At 39.0% G+C, this 19,485-nt stretch overlaps 1 protein-coding gene across 2 annotated transcripts in view; it reads right to left on the bottom strand.

The window, feature by feature from the left end:
* galnt14 (UDP-N-acetyl-alpha-D-galactosamine:polypeptide N-acetylgalactosaminyltransferase 14 (GalNAc-T14)) overlaps nucleotides 1–19,485 on the bottom strand; it is a 224,094-nt gene that overhangs the window by 89,333 nt on the left and 115,276 nt on the right. For both annotated transcript variants that reach the window (XR_014869623.1, XM_085134251.1), the window contains exon 3: nucleotides 12,687–12,785. Coding sequence is in view for 1 of the 2 variants with exons in the window: in XM_085134251.1 (XP_084990377.1) it covers nucleotides 12,687–12,785 (99 nt within the window). In the remaining variant the exon portion in view is untranslated. The remainder of the gene's footprint in view (nucleotides 1–12,686; nucleotides 12,786–19,485) is intronic.

Below are 19,485 nucleotides of genomic sequence, written 5' to 3'. Positions count from 1 at the left end.
CCTCTCACCCCATTCTGGTACCCTCTCAGGTTTGTCATTTAGCTTTCCCAGTTTAGGTCTTTAGTTTTGTCTTCCCTCTTGCCTGTTTTGCCTTCTCACCACTGTGTAAATAAAACATAACCAGCATTATCATCTACTGCCTGCGTTTTGGGTCCTTTCTCCCTTCAATACCACACGGCTCGCCTCGGCAGCCGTGACAAATTCCACATATCCAGTGGCCTTGTTGACCTTTCCATTGATGAAGAATGGACCCACTATCGTTGTACCCCATATATCACACCAAACCATCACTTTTGTTGTTCCAACAGTCTTGGAGGGATCCATCCAATGTGGGTTAGTGTCAGACCAATAGCGGTGGTTTTGTTTGTTAACTTCACCATTCACATAAAAGTTTGCCTCATCACTGAACAAAATCTTCTGCTTGAACTGAGGGTCCTGTTCCAATTTTTGTTTTGCCCATTCTGCAAATTCTGTGCGCCGATCTGGGTCATCCTCGTTGAGATGCTGCAGTAGCTGGAGTTTGTAAGGGTGCCATTTGTGAGTAGCTAATATCCACCGAAGGGATGTTCGACTAATGCCACTCTCCAGTGACATGTGGCGAGCGCTACGCTGTGGGCTCTTGCTGAGTGAAGTTAGGACAGCCACTGATGTTTCTTCATTAGTGACAGTTTTCTTGCGTCCACATTTTTGGCAAATCCAACACTGAACCAGTTTCACGGAACTTAGCAAGCAGTTTGCTAACTGTAGCATGGGAGATGGGTGGTCTCGTAGGGTGTCTTGCATTGAAATCTGCTGCAATGACCCGGATACTGCGTTCACCAGATATCAACACGATTTCGATCCGTTCCTCACGTGTTAACCTCTTTGCCATGTCAATGGCTGTGAACAAAGAGAAACTTGAAACTCATGAAAGAATAAAGTTACGCTAAAACCAAGCACACCATTGTTTTTCTTTTGACATTACCAATAAGTTTGATGTGTCACATGGCCCTCTTCCTATTGAAAAAACAAAAGTTGTATCCAAGATGGCCGACTTCTAAATGGCCACCATGGTCACCACCCATCTTGAGGAGTTTGCCCCCTCACACATACTAATGTGCCACAAACAGGACTTTGATATCACCATCAACCATTCCCATGTTATTACGGTGTATCCATATAAATGGCCCACCCTGTAGTTTCACTCCCCTTGTCTCGTTATGTCCAATTATTCCCAGCGGTGCCTCCCTCCTGTTTCCCATTTCCTGATTGCCCTATGTGTATTTAAGCCCTGTGTTTTCTCGTGTGTGTTGCTGGTTCGTCTGCGTATCTCCCTCCGTTGTCTCTCCATGTCTCCCTACGTCTCTGGGTTTGGTTCTAGGTTTGTTTCGTTAGTTGTTCCAGTTTAGTTTATTCTCGTCTCGCCGTTTCTGTTTGTTTTTCTTCCTCCTTACTTAATAAAGTTCACTCTCGTCAAAAGCTGCATCTTGGGTCCTAATCTACAACTCCACACATCTGCCACGCCGGACATAACAGTTTGAGTCTTTGATCATGTCAGCTCTTTGTTTTCATGTCCCACCCCTAACCTTCCTATATTACACCCTGTCCGAAGCTCTGGGTTGAGTTATGACAGAATGACTATTGGATAACAGCCTGCAGTTATTTGTTGTACTTTCAACAAGTATTACGCAGGTTACCCGAGCAATACTAGTCTATTCTTCTCTGCTTGGACCTTGGTCTTCAGTTCACCCCACAGATTTACAGTGGGATCAAGTAAAGGCTTTGTTTATGCCCCTTCGTAGCTAATCAGAAGCGATGTATGCTTTGGGTTGTTGTCATACTGGAAGAAAAAGTGCCGATCCAGACCCAGTTTTGCTGATGACAGTTTGAGGTTGTCTTTCAAAATCTTTACATATCCTACTGTCGTCACGATTCCTTCTGCCTTAACACGATTCCCAGTTCCAGATACAATGATGCATCCCCAAAGCATAACACTCCCAACACTGTGTTTCACTATGGGGACAGTGGTTTTAGTGTTGTATGCTTCTCTCTTCTTTCCCCAAACATAAGCAGTCTTGATGGCTAAAGAGCTCTGCTTTCGTCCCATCGGACCAAAGGATGCTCTTCTGGTATGCATAATCTTTCTCCAGATTGTCCTTAGCATACTTCAATCTGGCTTGAAAGTGTTCCTAAATTTATTGATAATACTTCTCACTCCAGTCCTTGTACCTTAACCCTGGGAAAGCTTTGCATATCCATCTCCTGCTTTATGAGCATTAACGATTTTTTTAGTCCCCTCTGATTTCTTTTGTTTATGGTATGATGCTTTCGAGCAACAGCTCAAACTCTTGCTTAAGTTTTTTACTGTGTGTAAAGTAGAAGATAATCCTCTGTCTTAACTTAATTTTACAAGTTTTGAGCATTACAAGTCCATTATTGCCCACCAGTGATTTGTGCATTCTTTGCTAAAATCTGAACAAAAATGTGAAACTTCATAAGGGAATAATCATTTTGGTCTCATCTGTACTTTCCTAGACCCACTCACTGTCTCTGTAAGGTCAAAGTATTCTGTACTATCAACAAACATGCAGCAGATGGTGAAGCAGGACTTTTATTCGTCTTCAAAACTCTCTTCTCACCTAGAAATGTCTTTAAATTTAGTGAGAAAATAATCATAATTTGGTAACAACAAAAAAAGAAGATTCCAAATTAGAACTAAAGCTTGAGCCACATCAAAGTCGTAGATATCAGTCTGTGTTGTACGTACTCATTGATACAAACACTCAGTCCACACTTCACCTTGACCACTAACTTTGTAAAATTCTCCAAAGCCTTGTCTAGTTTCAGTTGTTAAACCATTAAACCATCCTTGTTTGTGCACTAAAACCTCTCCAGGAAATGTGTTTCTGAACATGTGAAGTAAATACAAAACCTCCTTCAGGTTTTAGATTGTCTCGCCTCTCTACTGCTCAGGGTTTTATACACAGCTGAGAAGTGATGCTTTCAACTTTTGGGAACTCGATTTCTTCTGCTCCGTTGGTTACAGTAAAAACACACTGCCACTCTTTCCTTCATGTGAATGGGGTCTGTGTTATATTTGAACTGTAAATCAGCTGAAGAATGTTTCCCATTACCTATTAATTTTTCTACAGTTAGAAGTTAAGAAGTTAATTTAGTTTTAACTACTATCAAGCTTTGCTTACATCAAAATTCTCCTGTTTTCCTGTGTGGAGCTTTCACCTTTTCTCCCTCTCTCTCATGCTTCAGCTTGGTTACCTCCCTCCTCCTTCCAAACTCTCTCTGCCTGATTGCTTAGCTGACAGCCGGTTCTTCTGTCCTCTAGTTTGCTGGAGTAATTCATCACTCTTTTTTCCCCCACCTCTGAATCTACCTATCTTTCCATTCATCCGCATCTTCCTCCAGCCTATTTCTCTATCAAGGTCTCTGACAGCAATGAAATTTTTTTCCTATGGATGTCAAATATCTCTTAAATATCTCCTTAAAATATTTTGTACATCCACGCAGTATTAAAATATGTGGTATTAAATGCTGATGCATCTTTTTTTAAAAACAGTATACTTTGCCCTTTTCACTGCATCTTAAATCCATCTGTAGAAAATCTCTCTCTTGGAACGAATTCCTGATTCAGCCACTCAGTATGTTCTGTTCTGTCTAGCCACCAGTGATGCATTATGCTATATATCTGCACCCAGTAAATACTGTCTCATCAGTGCTGATCTATCACTATACATCTGAATCTATCAGCCTTAGTCTGAAATCAAAGTCCTAGTTTGTCCACATTAAATAAAGTCTTGTCCCCGCTAATTTGCAGAAATCTATTTTGATATTCACTAATTACATTCTCATTATGACTGTTTATTTAGAGGATGCTGTATGTATAAGCTCATCAGTGTTAATCTAATGCCTCACAGATGCAATGAATGGTATCTAGATGGAATAGCATCTCATTACTAATGATCTGTAATGTTACAGTATCATTTACATGATAAGTCTCGTCAAAGATTATTCTGAGCTGATACGGATATCAAATGCAAATTCCCTTTATTCAGCAATGTTAAATTCTTGTAGTCAAAAACCGATTTTCCATCTGCAGGAACTTATATCTGGTACTATGGCTCTGCTCAGAATAAAACAGGTAGATATGCAATTGATTAAGTCAGAAACAGCATGAAAAGGAGTAGCTATATGGGTTCCAAAGTGGCTTGCAGATGTGGAGCAGCTGTGGGCAAGCTTATCGTGATCCCTTGAATGATTTTTTGTGGTCTGCTTAAAGTAATGCTATGTTTAAGCCTGCCTAAAATACTTTAGGGAACTATGCACACATCTTTGTGTCAACTCCAGCCGACAGACAGACCAACATGGAAACATTATTAGAAATACAGTCACATGAAAGAGTTTTCAATGGACTCTATACAGTGAGTACACCCTTACTACTTCCATATGAATTCAGAGGGTAAGTAGAAGCAATGTGCAGCTAATCAAATGCAACTGTTTAATTGATCATCAAGTGCGACTCCTGCTATAAAGAGTTTTGGCAGCTTTACTGTAGCGTTTAGGAGTGAGGTAGCACAAGCCCATAATCTTGACAGGAGTGAATGTCCAGCAAATTTCCCCAAAGGTCAGAAAAGCTGTGCAAACCTAAGAGGAACTGAGAAAAACAAAACAAAACAAAACAAAACAAAAAAAACATACGCTATACAGGCCTACAGTTTGTATATAAAATTTTAAAGTTCATGACGATTAGTGCCAAATTTAGCAAAAAGTAAACACATCACATCAACATAAACAACAACATAAACCCCTCATACCAACTGTCAAGCATGGTGCTGGAGGGGTGATGACTTTGGGCTTGGACCTGAACACCTTGCAGTCATTGAACAGACCATGAACTCCTCTGCTAAAGCTCAGATCTAACTGGATCATGCAACAGGACATAGTGGCTGAAGAAGTAAGGAATTTGGTGTTACTATAGCCCAGTAAAGTCCAGACCTGATTGAAATTTTAAGGCCAAATTGTGCAAAAACAAACACTGATAAACTCATATAGAAAATGATTACTTCATGTTACTGGTGCTAGAAGGTATACTTAGTAGTTAGTCTGCTTAGTTTTTTACACGTGTTTTTATATACTAAAAACTAGAGATGGACCGATCCGATATTAGGTATCGGTATCGGTCCGATACTGACCCAAATTCCTGGATCGGATATCGGCGAGAAATAAAAAATGTAATCCGATCCATTAAATATCAAAAAAGCACCTCACAAAACTTGCTACAAGGCATAACCCAGCTCATAACCGTAGCACTCGCAGCAGTGTGCATCACGTGATAGAGCGGCTGTGCGCTACCAAACCAGCATTTCATCTCCGAGGACATTTTCCCAGAGAGAAGTAAAGCAAGTGTGTAAGTTCATCTCTGAATGTTTGTAAAGCATTCCCGCGTTAAGATTAACAACCAATATATGGAGCGACTGCCTCTCTCTCTCTGTCTCTCTCCTGCTGCTACTTCAAAGGTGAAACTGATCAATGATCAGCTGATCGGCTTTTCTGTCGCGAGTCTGTCTCTCTTGTTTGTTTTTGGCCCACTTTGCACCAGAAAGAGGAAACCAGCGGCTAAACAACAGCAGCACGTTTAAGCTTGATAAGCTGTTGTTAGAATTTATTTAATATTACTTTCTACACCAGGATCCTTTTCTATGCAGCTGACGGCTGGTAACTGTGCAGGGGCGGATCTAGCAAAGTTTAGCCAGGGGGGCCGATAGGGCATGAACAGGGAAAAGGGGGCACAAAGACATACTTTTCTTTCTTATTCTCATTTAAAATGTCTAGCTTTTAATAAATAATTATCTGACTCTTACACCCAAAGTTTTAATCTGATGTAAAAAAAATATATATAAGTCCATTACTGTATATAGTAACTGTTAATTCTAATATACCCTAGTAAGCTATAGTACTTTTTCCTTTGGGAAGGTACCATCTGTGCAGTCTGCAATTTTGTTGAAGAAAGATGTTGAATCTATTTAATTATTCTTGAAAAACAATTTATTTCTGTGCATTTTCCTCCCTGCATCAAATTAAATTTGATTACATTGATTAAGCATCATGAGGTGGAGGGTGGTTCCCTATTTTTTTTTGCTGGGAGTTTGCAACCCTATTAGTTAGGTTGCTTAATATTTCTGCTAAGTACTCTTTAAAATACCAGAATAGGAAGGATGGAGCAGGTTTAAGTTTATTAGATTGGTATTGCTGAACTATGAAATATTTTGGGCGCAGTGTATTTTTTACATACAGGTATAACAGAATAGCTTTAGTGTTGTTATTTATTTAAACGTGAGTATAAACTTATACAAAATGCAGCAAGATATTAAAAAAAAACAGTTTTATTGATTAAAAAACACTATATCGGATTCATATCGGTATCGGCAGATATCCAAATTTATGATATCGGTATCGGTATCGGACATAAAAAAGTGGTATCGTGCCATCTCTACTAAAAACACGTGGGTTTTCTTATCTATGAAAACGCTTTAGCCCAAAATGAAAGGGATAATGATTCAGGTAGAAGTATGTGACAAAGAGCCAACAGAGTGGGAGGAAGGATTTCGTAAAATAGCCAAGTTGCAGAAGGAGGCAGAGACTATAAATCTGCCTCATCCTCCTCCTAATAAATCCTGAGTGATCAGTTCTAAAGGAAGTGTTCTGGACTCTTTACTGTGCATTTTTTAGGACCACTGAATCAGAAAGTGCTGAGCTAGTGCTGATCTAGAAGTGGCATTTCTACACTTGCAGTGAGTGCTGGCTGCTGAGCAGAGCAGGATGGTTGCTTGGCTGGATTACAGACTGACTGATGGACCAATTGAGTAATTAGACAACTCCCTGAGGTTTATTTCACACACAAATTTAACACTTGGCCTTACTAAAGAAAAATTCTACATTTAAACGGTACAAAAAGAAAGTCTGTTGAACTGCGATGCTAATTGTGGTTCATAGCATCATTTACTTTCTGATACTACAAAAGCAAGCAAAACTATCTGCAGATAATACTTCAAACCACTGTGTAAATCATAGGTAAATACCATTTAGTATAACTTTCATACTGGTCTTGAAGACAGACTGATCAGGTAAAGAATGAAGGCTCCACCAAATTCTTCCTAGTGATAATTCTGTTAGTTTTTACATTTTTATTCTAAAATACTTAAGGAAGACATTTATTTTTATAGGACTATAAGAACGGGGGTTTAAAACTGTGATGAGTGTGCAATGCTGCCTATAATGTTTCCACAACAACAAAACGCTTCAAAAATGCCCCTGTCTCCAGATTATTCAGAGTGACAGCTTGAGCTTGAAAATATATATGATTATATGATCAACAGAAAATGGAAAATGTCCTAAAGCTACAGGAATGGGTCCCTTCTCAGCCAGTCCTTTGTTTCATCTGCAAAAAACAGCATGTGAAACAGATATGTTGATAACACACAGCATGTGTGTGCTGCTTGGCATATGAAGGATGTAGATTCAATGCAGTCTTGTGTGTCATTGTGTTTAGAGTGCCCTCACATAGAGAGGAAAAACGAACCACAATCAGCGGTTAATTGAACGCATGTAAACAAAAACGCACGATAAGTGCGGGCTGGATATCAAAACAAATATCACACCCGAACATTTAATTAACCCTTTTCTCCACTCAATTAAGATTCAGTGTGCAGTGATTTGGCTGAAGATGTAAAATGAATTGAAAACATAATGAACAGTGAAATCCATTGAACTAGATTTTATTTAATAGATATATTTCTTCATCTGCAACATGCTGCCACAATCAATCCCTTTTGTAGGATTTTTTTATGTCATTAAATTTGACATTAACATAACAACTAACCGAATCATAACATATAACATAACATAACAGTAGGAATGATGATCACACAATAATATTTGTAGCGCTTTTCTCTCATTTTCCCATTTCCTGCTGTAGCTCCTTTGTACATAATGAAACCTTTGCAGTTCAGGAGCGTGTTTTACATGAACACACACACACACAGAGCCAAAACAAACTAAATCTATTGAAAACCAAATATCCCAAAAGCTCCTCATTTTTATTTTTTCTGTCATTGCCTCTCTCTCTCTCTCTCATGTGGCCTGCTTATCTCTTGCCCAGCGAAGACAGAAGATGAGATCAATTTTCAGGATCAGACCTTGATTAAATATCGACAAGGCCTGGCTCTCCCTCAGAAAGCAACTCTTTGATCACCAGATGAAAAGCTTTCAAAGTACCCATCATTGTCTCAAATCAAACTTATTAAAGTTCGGCGTGCATACTGCCGAGCCCTAAAGCACACAAAGGTCCAAAATTACACCCCTTTGTAATGTAATTGTAAGCATTCAATACATTTTCAGTGTTTTCAGAGTCCTTGAAGCAAAACATGATTGCAGATAGTAAAAAGCAAACTTATCTTTCCATTATCAGGCTATTCAAGTTTTTTTTTCTATTATTTTTTCCCTCAGCTTGAATAGTGGCGCTTGAAATTAGACTTCAATTGTCTGCCGTCTATGACTGAATGCCTCTCAAAGCCTCTTAAAAGAAAAAGTCTACAAAGTTTCATTAAACTGAACATCTTTGCAAACTTTTCATGATCCAGTGAAGAGACAGGCACACTGATATTTTTAAGCATTTTTCACGCAAAGAGTACGATGCTGAAGCTTTTTTCCAATTCAGTATTTTAACTCTGCTTCGGTTTAGTGGTACGTCCTTCCCTTCTGCTTTTCTTGGGGCAGTTTTATAAACATTTGGTATTTATGTACTCGTGGAAATCTCTGGCAAGGTGTTTGCCAAGGAGAACTTGTTTGTGCAGCTAAGCAGGACCACCAGTTATCAACACATTCAAGGTACATTAAGCCAGATTTTCTATAGTGTGTTATAATACTAAACTTTAAAGGACACCTATTAGTATCATGGAACTCATTCTGACACATCTAAAATAATAATAATAAAACAAAAAACAAAAAACTACCACACCAATACAGCCTTCTGGCAAAAATCAGCCACATTTGGGCAAGAAGATAAATGCAACTAATAGTTAAATATTTAAGTGTAATAGCTTTTTGTGCTGATGCAGATTAGGGCATGTAAAATGTGCTCTGGTATCTTTTCATGTAGTTAATCATGTCGTAGTTTTTTAATACGTCTTTAACACTGTAAACCTATACAATTAAACCAATAATAATGAAGTAAACTAGCAAAGTAGTTTTGGTAAAAGCCAAATGTAAAAAGGGTTTTATACAATCCCCAAAACCTAGTTTTTGTTTGTTTTGAGCCACCACCGGCTCAACCATCTTTCTGTGTGGATTTTGTCACCCTCTCAAACACTTACGCAGGTAAGAAATGGGTAAGCAGTGATAGGAACGAAAACAATATGAGAATTTGACTGAATGACCTTTTGGGAACACTTGCAGTAAAATTTCATAGGGCACAAATATAAGCTGAAAGCACTGCCTGGCTATAAAGTCATCAGTCTAAAAATTGATGGTTTGTTTTGAGTGAGGGCAAATGTAATTAGCACACAATTTGCTCTTAATGGGCCACAACCTGCAAAGCCACACCATAGTCCATTAAGGACCCTTAAGGGACTAAGGGACTATGGAAACACTCTTTGATTCCACAGCGTCACTCTGTCTTAGAAAAAAAAACATACTTTGTAAACATCGCATCTAATACGTTTGTTTCCAATTTACTATTCTCAAAAAGGTTCTGTGTGTAGCCTCCAATACAGGAGTTACTCCACACTTACAGTCTCATTACTCATAACATCACCAGTTTCTGTTTCTTGGCTGTTTTTGCTGTTGTCAGCTGCACTGGCTTTCAGAAAAACTGCAAATGTCAAGTGATCTGTTGCAGCACTCTTAACTCGTCTGAGCTTTAGCCAAGTGCGTCACTCTCCCTGTAAAGACACCAGTTGAAGCTCTTCTGTCAAGTGGCTGATTTCTGTTAAGACACCGATCCTTTAATTTGGCAGGGCTAATTTCCACAAAAACTATATGAAACGTCAAAAGCTGACAATTCTTCGACAGTCACACCAAATCCACACAGGGCTTGTCCCCTTTCCTTTTGAAAATCACCAAAGCCAAAACAAGGAGAGACTGTCCACAATGACAATTTTAAAAAGTTCTTTTTGAATGTCAAACTGATGAGCATCTCTGAATGCACATCAAATTGAACCTTGGCAGGCGAAGCCCACACCAGGTGCCACTCCTATCAGCTAAAAACAGGAAACTGAGGGTACAAATCACTGGATTCACCAAAATTGGACAACAGAAGATTGGAAATACATTGCATCCATTCAAAATATGATTTTCTAGGGAGAGATACAGTCTTTCATTTTAACAAACACAGTTACTCTTTTTGTTGCAAGCAACTTACTTTGTTATATTAACTGGTATTTAAGGGCAATAAAAATACCTAAAAATGTCTAAATGCAAATAATACACAGCTTAATGTCTTTCGGATGGACTATACAGTATATTTATCTTCAAATGTTTTAATGCCAAGCAAACCAGTTTGAAGCAGCGTGGAAGCTTCAGAGGATCTAATGCACCCTGGTGAGCACAAACGTTCCAAATTCACAAAGTAAAAATAAAAGGCAGCTAAACTACTTCTAGCTCCAAGTCACTACCGGCAAACACACACACTTGTACGCATACAGAGAGAGAGACAGAGCCAAAGGGAGCAGAGGGGCCCAGGGAGACAGATTGTCTTTTAATTGGTTGAAAACTGCAGAGCTCTGAGAAGGGCTGAAGGGGACACACACACACACACAGCAAACATACACACACAAATCACAAAATGTCCTCTGTGATAGTGAGGAGACGTAGCCAGTCCCTGCTGACTGACTGGTATAATGAGCTGAACTCAAGCCAAAACTTGGCGTGTGTGTCTGTGAGTCTTTGTGTATCTGTTTGTGCTGATTGTGGGTGTGGTAACCTGCTGACAGAACGATGGTTCAATGATAGAGTGGATTGAGGGTCAAGAGAATGTAAATGTGTGTCTTTTGAATGTTGCTCTGCTTACCGTCTAACAATAAATAAGTCAGAACAATACAGGTTGATGAAGGCTGATACGATTTAATATTTCAATACCTTTTCTTCCTTTAGGGGTTGCCAGAGCAAATCATCTGCCTCCATCTCACTCTAGCATCCTCCTCTGTTCCTCAAATCCTCTGCATGTCCTCTTTCATCACATATCATCTGTAGTTTTAATACTTTTCCTCCTGCCTAGCAGCCCCATCTTCAGCATCCTGTGTCCTATATATCCAGTATCCCTCCTCTGTCCATGTCCAAGCTGCTCAACCTGAGCTGTCCCTCTGATACACTCATTTCTAATCCTGTCCATCCTGGTCTTCAACTTCAACTCTGCCACCTCCAACTCGTCCTCCTGTCTTTTTCACCATGTCCTGACTACACATTATGTGGGGTCTCACCACCATCTTGTAAACCTTCCCCTTCACTCTTGCTTCTACTGTTCTGCAAGAAATTCCCCCAGACACTATTCTCTACCCACTCCACCCTGCCTGTACTCTCCTCTTCACCTATACTGTTACTTTAGTATGCTTTCTCTATATCCACACTCTCAAAGGATACATTATATCTGTAGTGCTTTTTCTCAGCATAAAGCCTTACTACTCACCATACTATCAGCATACCACATCAGCTTTGTCTGAGTGTATTTTCGTTCACGCTTGTTCTTAAAAATTTGTAGAAATTAACTTCCCCATTCCTCAGTTATCCTCTCACTCTCCAAGACTGTGTTAAACAGTCTGGTCAGTCTTTTGCCCTCTCTCCACACCTCCACAGAGTTTTTTCATCCTCTCTTTTGATGCCTTCACTAGCTCGACCTGATATCGTGTTGGTCTTATTCCTGGACCAATAAAACGAATGTTTGTCCAGGTTCAACATTGCAAGTGACCAGTCACATTGTAGCAATGTCATAGTTTTGCTTCATGGAAACACGTCACACCACACATCAAATCATAAAGCGGTGAACCCTAACCCACACTCTAACTTTAGCTTTGTAACCTCTAACCCTATCTATGATTTTTTTCCTGAGTGGGTATGTGTAGGTTTTTTCCAAGTCACAGAGCTATGACATCATAGCAATATAATTGTTTAGATGCAATTTTGATCCTGGAAAAACATTATCTTAATTCAGGAACAACATTAACACAAGGATGAGATCAGACAGACTGCCTCACTTCATCCTTACTAATCTCTGCACTTCATTCAAACTTTCCTTCATCCATCCTCTCCTCCCTCATTTTCTTCATTCATCAGATCCTCAAAGTACTCCATCCATCTATTCTCAACACTCTTCATTTGTTAGCACATTTCCATCTCCATCCTTAATCACTCTAACCTGCTGCACATCCTTTTTAACTCAGTCTCTCTACCTTGCTTGTCAATACAAGTCATTTTGTGTCCAGTCTCACATACCATTCACTATAAGCCTTTTTCCTTTGCTACCACTCTCTTTGATGTACACCTAGCATCTCAGTAATCCTGTCTACTTTTTTCATGACTTTAATATTTAGATACCAATAACCAAAATCCTCCTAGAATTGAGATTGGGTGTGAGTTACATTTGCACAATTGCAGTTTTATCACTGAGCTCTACCATATAGAAGTCTCAGATGTGTGTTTACCTCTTGATGGTCCGCAGCAGAGTTGATCTGGCCTCATTGTGAAAGGTGATGATGATGGAGGTTGAAGGAAGTTCTGAGTCGTAGTGAAGAGTGGTGCACCTAAAGAAAGAGAAAAGCATTACTCAATGCTACTGGCAAGGAACCCTTTGATTTAGTAAAAGGCATGTCAAATTTTAAAATGCTGTATTAAAAGACAGGTAAACATAAACTGTTTTGAACTTTGAGTAAATGTTAAATGAGCAACAAGTCCTCCAGCTACTCTTTTGTTCAGCTCAGCTCGCTGTCAGTTCCCAAAATATAACAAATTGACTTTCAGGCAAGACACACATTTTCAAGTTGAGTCAAAAATCAAAGGCTGTCTGATCTTGACATAACAAATCTGGCAAGAGATTAGAGGAGCACCCATGTAGCAACTCTGGTCTCCACCACCCTAGCCAGAGATAGTCAAACATTACAGTGAGACTAGAGCATCAGCTGACAGCTCAGCTCATATCCTTCTAAACCTCAAGTCCAAGCCACTTTGCAACCCAGCTCCATCCTTGTCACTCCCTTTATGCTGCGTTTGACTTTATTAATGTCATATCTGTTGTCACTGTATGTCTGCTTTGTGTTTGGGTCTTGCTGCTGTTCCCTGCCTCTAGTTTTCCATGTATCCCCAAAAAAGGATGTGTAGTACCTGACAAAAAAATAACGCTACTAAATAAAAATTTCTAAAACTGACCATACTGGTAAAACACAAAAGGCTTGAATTAATGGAATTAATACAGAATGAATGTAAGTTTATTATTTAAAATATTTAAAGATAAAAAAAATTCCCCAACTATCGTCAACATGCATCAATCTTGAGATTCCTTCCCAGATGATTTCTCTCGCACTCACACTATGTAATTGTAATGACCCACACCTTGAATCACATTTTGGCTCATGTGGTGGTAGCAAACTACATGAGGCATGGAGGTTCTGTGACTATCAGGACCACCCCCAAGATGATAACCCCAATACGGGTTTAATATCTATGACTCCCAGTCAGTTTTCAAAACTGAAGAAGAATTTTAGATGAGAGAGAAAATGTCTTCATGAACCTAAAAAGAAATCCAACTGCTTTCAACTTAAGTGCTTAAGACTACCATGATACACGCAAAACAAGCAATTTTCTAGAATTTCTATTTAATTATTATTTTTTTGTGATGTGCTGGTATACAAACATACTCTATACTGGTCAATAGTACTTGTTTTAAGGTGATTACTGTGAGGCTATTTCCTATAATGCTGACTGCTCCTGTCTTCAGGTGTAACACACACACACACACACACACATACACACACACACAAACAGTAACCAAGTGATCAGACCAGACATGTTGAAAATGAATTATAGATGACCACCACTATGCTCATTAAAATACGTCGCAAAGTGTGTGCATGTTTGATTGCAGTGCATTCGCTGGGTCAGCAGGCTTTTCTTCTAAAAGAGAAGAGGAACGCACACACACATCACACGCACATACACACACAGACGCGCGCACACACACAGGCGCATTGTATAATGAGAAGACTGGCCTTTACCTATCAGATTGATGGATTGGTGACATTTTCCAACAGAAACAGTCTGCTTGGTCTGTTCTGGCCTTTATTTTTAAGAAGTTCACCTTTCTCGAATATGTGTGTGTGTCTGTGTGTGTTTGTGCATCTGTGTGTTTGCAGAACTAAACATGCTGCACCATTAACCAGCCTAACATGTGGTTTTCTGCAGCTCACCTAATCTACTTCCATAACGTGTTTCATTATTTGTTTTGCAGAAGGCGACGAGGTTAGAATATTCAATTTAATATACCGCATACAAGCAAGAAAAATGTGATTGGTTTTATCCATTTCCTTTGATACAAAACAGGAAAAAAAGTTTCCTGTTTTGTATCATTACAAGAGGATCAATAAAAAATGTGAAATGTAAAGCCTAAACGCACAAACAAATTGCCAGAAGGCATTTTTACAGATCAAAAACTAGCCATTTGACATATAATTTTGTATGTAATAAATGAAAAGCATGCTCTACCGGGGTGAAATCAGGTGACTGACTTAGACATGAAAGAATATCCAATTTCTTTGTCTTGACAAACTCTTGCATTGCTTCTGCATTTGAATAGGAACAAAGAGTATAGCTTTGTCCATCCATCCATCCATTCGCTTCCGCTCATCCTTTTCAGGGTCGCGGGGGGCGCTGGAGCCTATCCCAGCTGTCATAGGGCGAAAGGTGGGGTACACCCTGGACAGGTCGCCAGTCTGTCACAGGGCTAACAGACAGGGACAGACAACCATTCACGCTCACATTCACACCTAGTGGCAATTTGGATTTTCCAATTAACCTATCCCCACAAGCTGCATGTCTTTGGACGGTGGGAGGAAGCCGGAGTACCCGGAGGGAACCCACGCAGAACATGCAAACTCCACACAGAAAGACCCCAGCCTGATGTTGGAATTGAACTCAGGACCTCCTCGCTGTGCGGCAACAGTGCTAACCACCGTGCCACCGTGCTGCCCAGTATAGCTTTGTACACTTCATAATTCATCCATGACACATTATCATTAAACACTGTTGGCCCAGTTCTACTGGCAGTCATTCACACCCATACCATAAAATTGCCTACACCATGTTTGACAGATGATGCACTGTGCTTCACATTTCCTTTTTATACTTTTTTTCAGCCTACAAGTTCATTCCAGTTTCATTTACCCAAAGAATCTTTGGATTTTTTGAACTGTTGGACTTTTAGATGTTTTCTATTAAATCAGATTTTCTGCAAACCAAGGCGCTGTGGTTATAAACCCATTGTATTGCAACTATTGACTGTAGATGCTGACAACGACCTCCTCCTCCTGACACTCTTGAGCTACCTCCTCAAGAGTGATCTTGACTTGGTTAGGTTGAGACGGGGTTTTATTGTAGAGTCTTTACTTTACAGTATAAACCGCCTCGAGGCAACTGCTGTTGTGATTTGGCACTATATAAATAAACTGAACTCAATTAAATTTTTCTTAACTATGGAATGAATTCTGCCGTCATACACTTTAGTTGTGTTCAATGGCCTTCCAGGCTTTGCTAGAATTTGCCTATCCCCACTACTAACTTTAAACACTAGGTCTGCTTTATTTTCCATATTATAACATGGGAACAGGCCTCACCTCATCACAACACTGCTTGTTAGTCATTGTCCAATTACTTTTATGTATGAAAATGGTTGTATTTAATGCAACATTTTTGCAAACCTTGAACTGAAGCTGTCTGCTAACTGCCACAATCTACCTGTTCACTGCTGCACATCTTAAATGCTTGACTTTAAATTAACTGTGGTTTACAGACAAAAAAAAAGGAAGCTGTATTCATTTATTTATTTCATTTAGAAAGAGGGGCAATACATATCAATGAACATTTTAACAAATGTAAATATGCCAGATTATAGCCTTGGGCTAATTTCCATCCACAGACCCTTTGGCAGGTTGGTGTTACACACAAGTTAGTAAAAGCATACAGAGACACTATTTACAGATCATGTGACAAGGACAAAAACAGTGATCACATTATACTAGAACAAACAATGACAAGAAGAGTGGACAACAGAGGACAATATAAATAACAATAATGGAAACACATCAATTATATTGCACAAACCCCAGTATTGCACATGCCCTGACTGTCCTGATATTGCACTGACCCATTACACTAATAGTTGTTTCCCTTTTTTGTAATACACTAACTCTTTTTCATGTCCAATATAAAGCATGATTATTAAACATGATCACATGTTTGTGTGTCCCTAAGCTGCCCTTTTAAGTAACTCTTAAAGATGGGGAGACTTGTACGTTCCCTCACAGAGGAAGACTATTCCAGAAGCTCATTCCTTGATATGACAGAGCATTCTGTGAAAAGGTGGTCCGTCTAAATGCCAATTCACAATCACCTCTCACAGTTGCTCGAGTCAGTCGAGACCCGGCAACACTCCTAGACTTTTGTTTAATAAAATCACTCATTGGTGGAAGCGCCAGACCATGTATAACTTTGTATATTAGACAGGCAGATTTAAATAATTTGAAATTACTTAAAATTCAGAAAGTTGTATTTATCTAAAATGTGTTTTTTTTCCAACAACTCGTTGACTCAACAGAAATATGTTGTATTGTGTATACAATTCATATTGTAACACAGTATTAAAATTAAAAAGTGGTTAGTCACATATTATATAGGCAACCTTGCATCAGTTCACATAATTTTTTCCAAGCATGCTCATATCATAGTGCTCAAAAATACAGAATTTTCTTGTACCATAAGTACAAATATTCTCATTTCCCAGCAAGACAGGTTGGGGAGCTCCTCCCTGTTGCTGCCCAACTTTGTAGTTCAAAAAGATAAGATATATATATATTCCTCACAGAAAAATCTAAGGGAAGGAGACTTTTCTACTTCCCTGACATATGAAAAACGAAGACACCAAAAGCATGTTGCCTTACTGTGATCATACCAAATATTTTTTTCATACCACAAAACATAAATATGTCTTCTGATATAAGTTTCTTTGGAGCTTATCTGTGTTTCTGTATTCATGGCTTATCAAACACGATGCCAGACTGAGATTCTTGGGATTTATTCACTAAACATAAACTCAAAAACATTGTTTCCAACCTTCCAAGATCACATCAGTCGGGTCATGTGTAATTATTCAGGAACACATACAACAATGACTATCCAATGAGCTGAGTTTTTGTATTAGCAGACCGCATGTGCCACATTTCCACTACTTTGTGAGCTCAACTCAGTGTGCATCATCTAAGTGTCCTTGAGCTAAACATTGAACCTCCTCTTGAGATCTGCTGTGGGTTAGAACACAAGCTCAACTCCTAATTTGTTGTATTAACAGGTCGGCACGCAGCATCAGTCAGCGCGCACGAGCACCCGGCTGTGAAATAATACCATCAGCACCTCATTAACTCGCAATTTGATTTTTTTTTCCTTTTTTGTTTGGAGGCACAGAGATGAAGTAAGGAAACAATATTTCCAAAGGAGATTAGAGAATTTGTCTATCCATGCATTCCTATCTATGCATGTATACTTTAGTTTTTTTTTCCCTCCTTTATTCTTTTATTTATTCATCACTCTAACATTATTACAGTCTGCTTTGGTTTTCCCTTACTTTTATGGTTCCTGTTTTTCACACAGTTTGGAGCTCCTTTGAGTTTTCTATCCTTGTTTTTTGTTATTAGGTGTTTTCTGGTTCTCTCAGTTATGTTCTGTGGCTGTTTCTTTCTGTGTAAATTTTATATTTCTGTGTTCAGCTTCCTTCTCTTGGCATTTCCTCTTTTACTTTGTTAGTTAGTGTCCCATTTGTCTTTTATCGTGTTCCCTAAACAATATCTAGTTGTTAGGGAACGGCTGTGTGCAGGCAGGAGAAGGACCCAAAGTGCAGACTCCAGAGACAGAAAGTAACTCAAAACAGCTTTAATGTTAAACTCAAAAAAGTAACAAAACTGAGTATCCAAAAAATAACTTACATGGACAGAACACACAGCTAGATAAACGGTAGATCGCGACAATGACAAACTGAAACACAGGGCTTAAATACATAGAGGGAGCAATCAGGGAATGGACAACAGGAGGGAAACACAGCTGGGGCAAATCAGAACTGACGAGACAAGGAAGCGTAAACTGAACACACTAAGATAAGACAGAGACCTTCAAAGTAAAACAGGAAACACATAACACAGACTGAACAAAAGACACAGACTCACATGCAGGCACTACAACAGAGGGAACAGAGATGTGGGACCAGGGCAGACACAGACACCGACTGGACACGGGGATATAGCTGACAGGGGAGACAGCAACCAAGGATTACACAGAAACAAACCATAAGACATGACTCTAACGAAAACCCAAAGACTAGAAATTATAAATAATATAATAAACTCAAAAACCCTGGTTCAACGACCCAGGCATCCTAACACTAGTCCTCTCTTATCCTTGTCTATTGTCTATTGAGTGTTTATAGGGAACACATAGGGAGTGTGTTCTCCCTATGTGCTCTTTGCTTATTTATGGGGTTTATTGGATTTGTTTTGGGGTTTTTTGTGGGTTTTTTTTTTACTTTTTATTTTGTATTTTTACTTTTAAACTTTGCACCTACCTTATAAAAGGTCAGATATGTTTTGTTAACTCTGTCTGCCTTTTCAGTTTTTTGCTTGGGTCCACTGTCAGCATAGACTGCAACACTTTCTATTATTCCGTTTTCCATTAGCATTTTTCATCAGAACATACGATAATGGGGGCAAATTAGTGAAGAATTAAGTTCTGTGTCAAACAGCAGTGCACATTTCTAAGGTAGTCCAACAGCCGGTGTGGAATAAACTGTGCATTAGATTTCAATGTTTCTACCCACAAGTTCCTAGAGCACACTGCCAAAACATCACTTAGCCTTTTAAGACCTACCATAGAACCAAGTCCGCCAGAGCTTATAATATCTTTTTACATGCTGTAGTGCCATTTTTGGGAGCATTTCAAGTTGCTATACATCAATACAACCATTATAACCCAGATTTTAATCATATGTATGCATTAAGTGCATAGTAATTACATAAATTGCAAAAAAGTGCAATACACTACAAAAACATTGAAAATCGTTTTTGTTTTTTTGACATATATTTCTAGTTAGAGAAATTTAAGAGGCTTATCCCTCAAAACTGTAAATACAAAAAAGTTGCACAAAATAGTTTCCCACCACAGGAAATTTATTTTGAGTGTCTTCATAGTTTT

This window comes from Neolamprologus multifasciatus, chromosome 15 (genome assembly GCF_963576455.1).
Source record: "Neolamprologus multifasciatus chromosome 15, fNeoMul1.2, whole genome shotgun sequence".
In the NCBI taxonomy this organism is placed as follows: domain Eukaryota; kingdom Metazoa; phylum Chordata; class Actinopteri; order Cichliformes; family Cichlidae; genus Neolamprologus; species Neolamprologus multifasciatus.
This window is presented reverse-complemented; position numbering and strand designations above follow the sequence as displayed.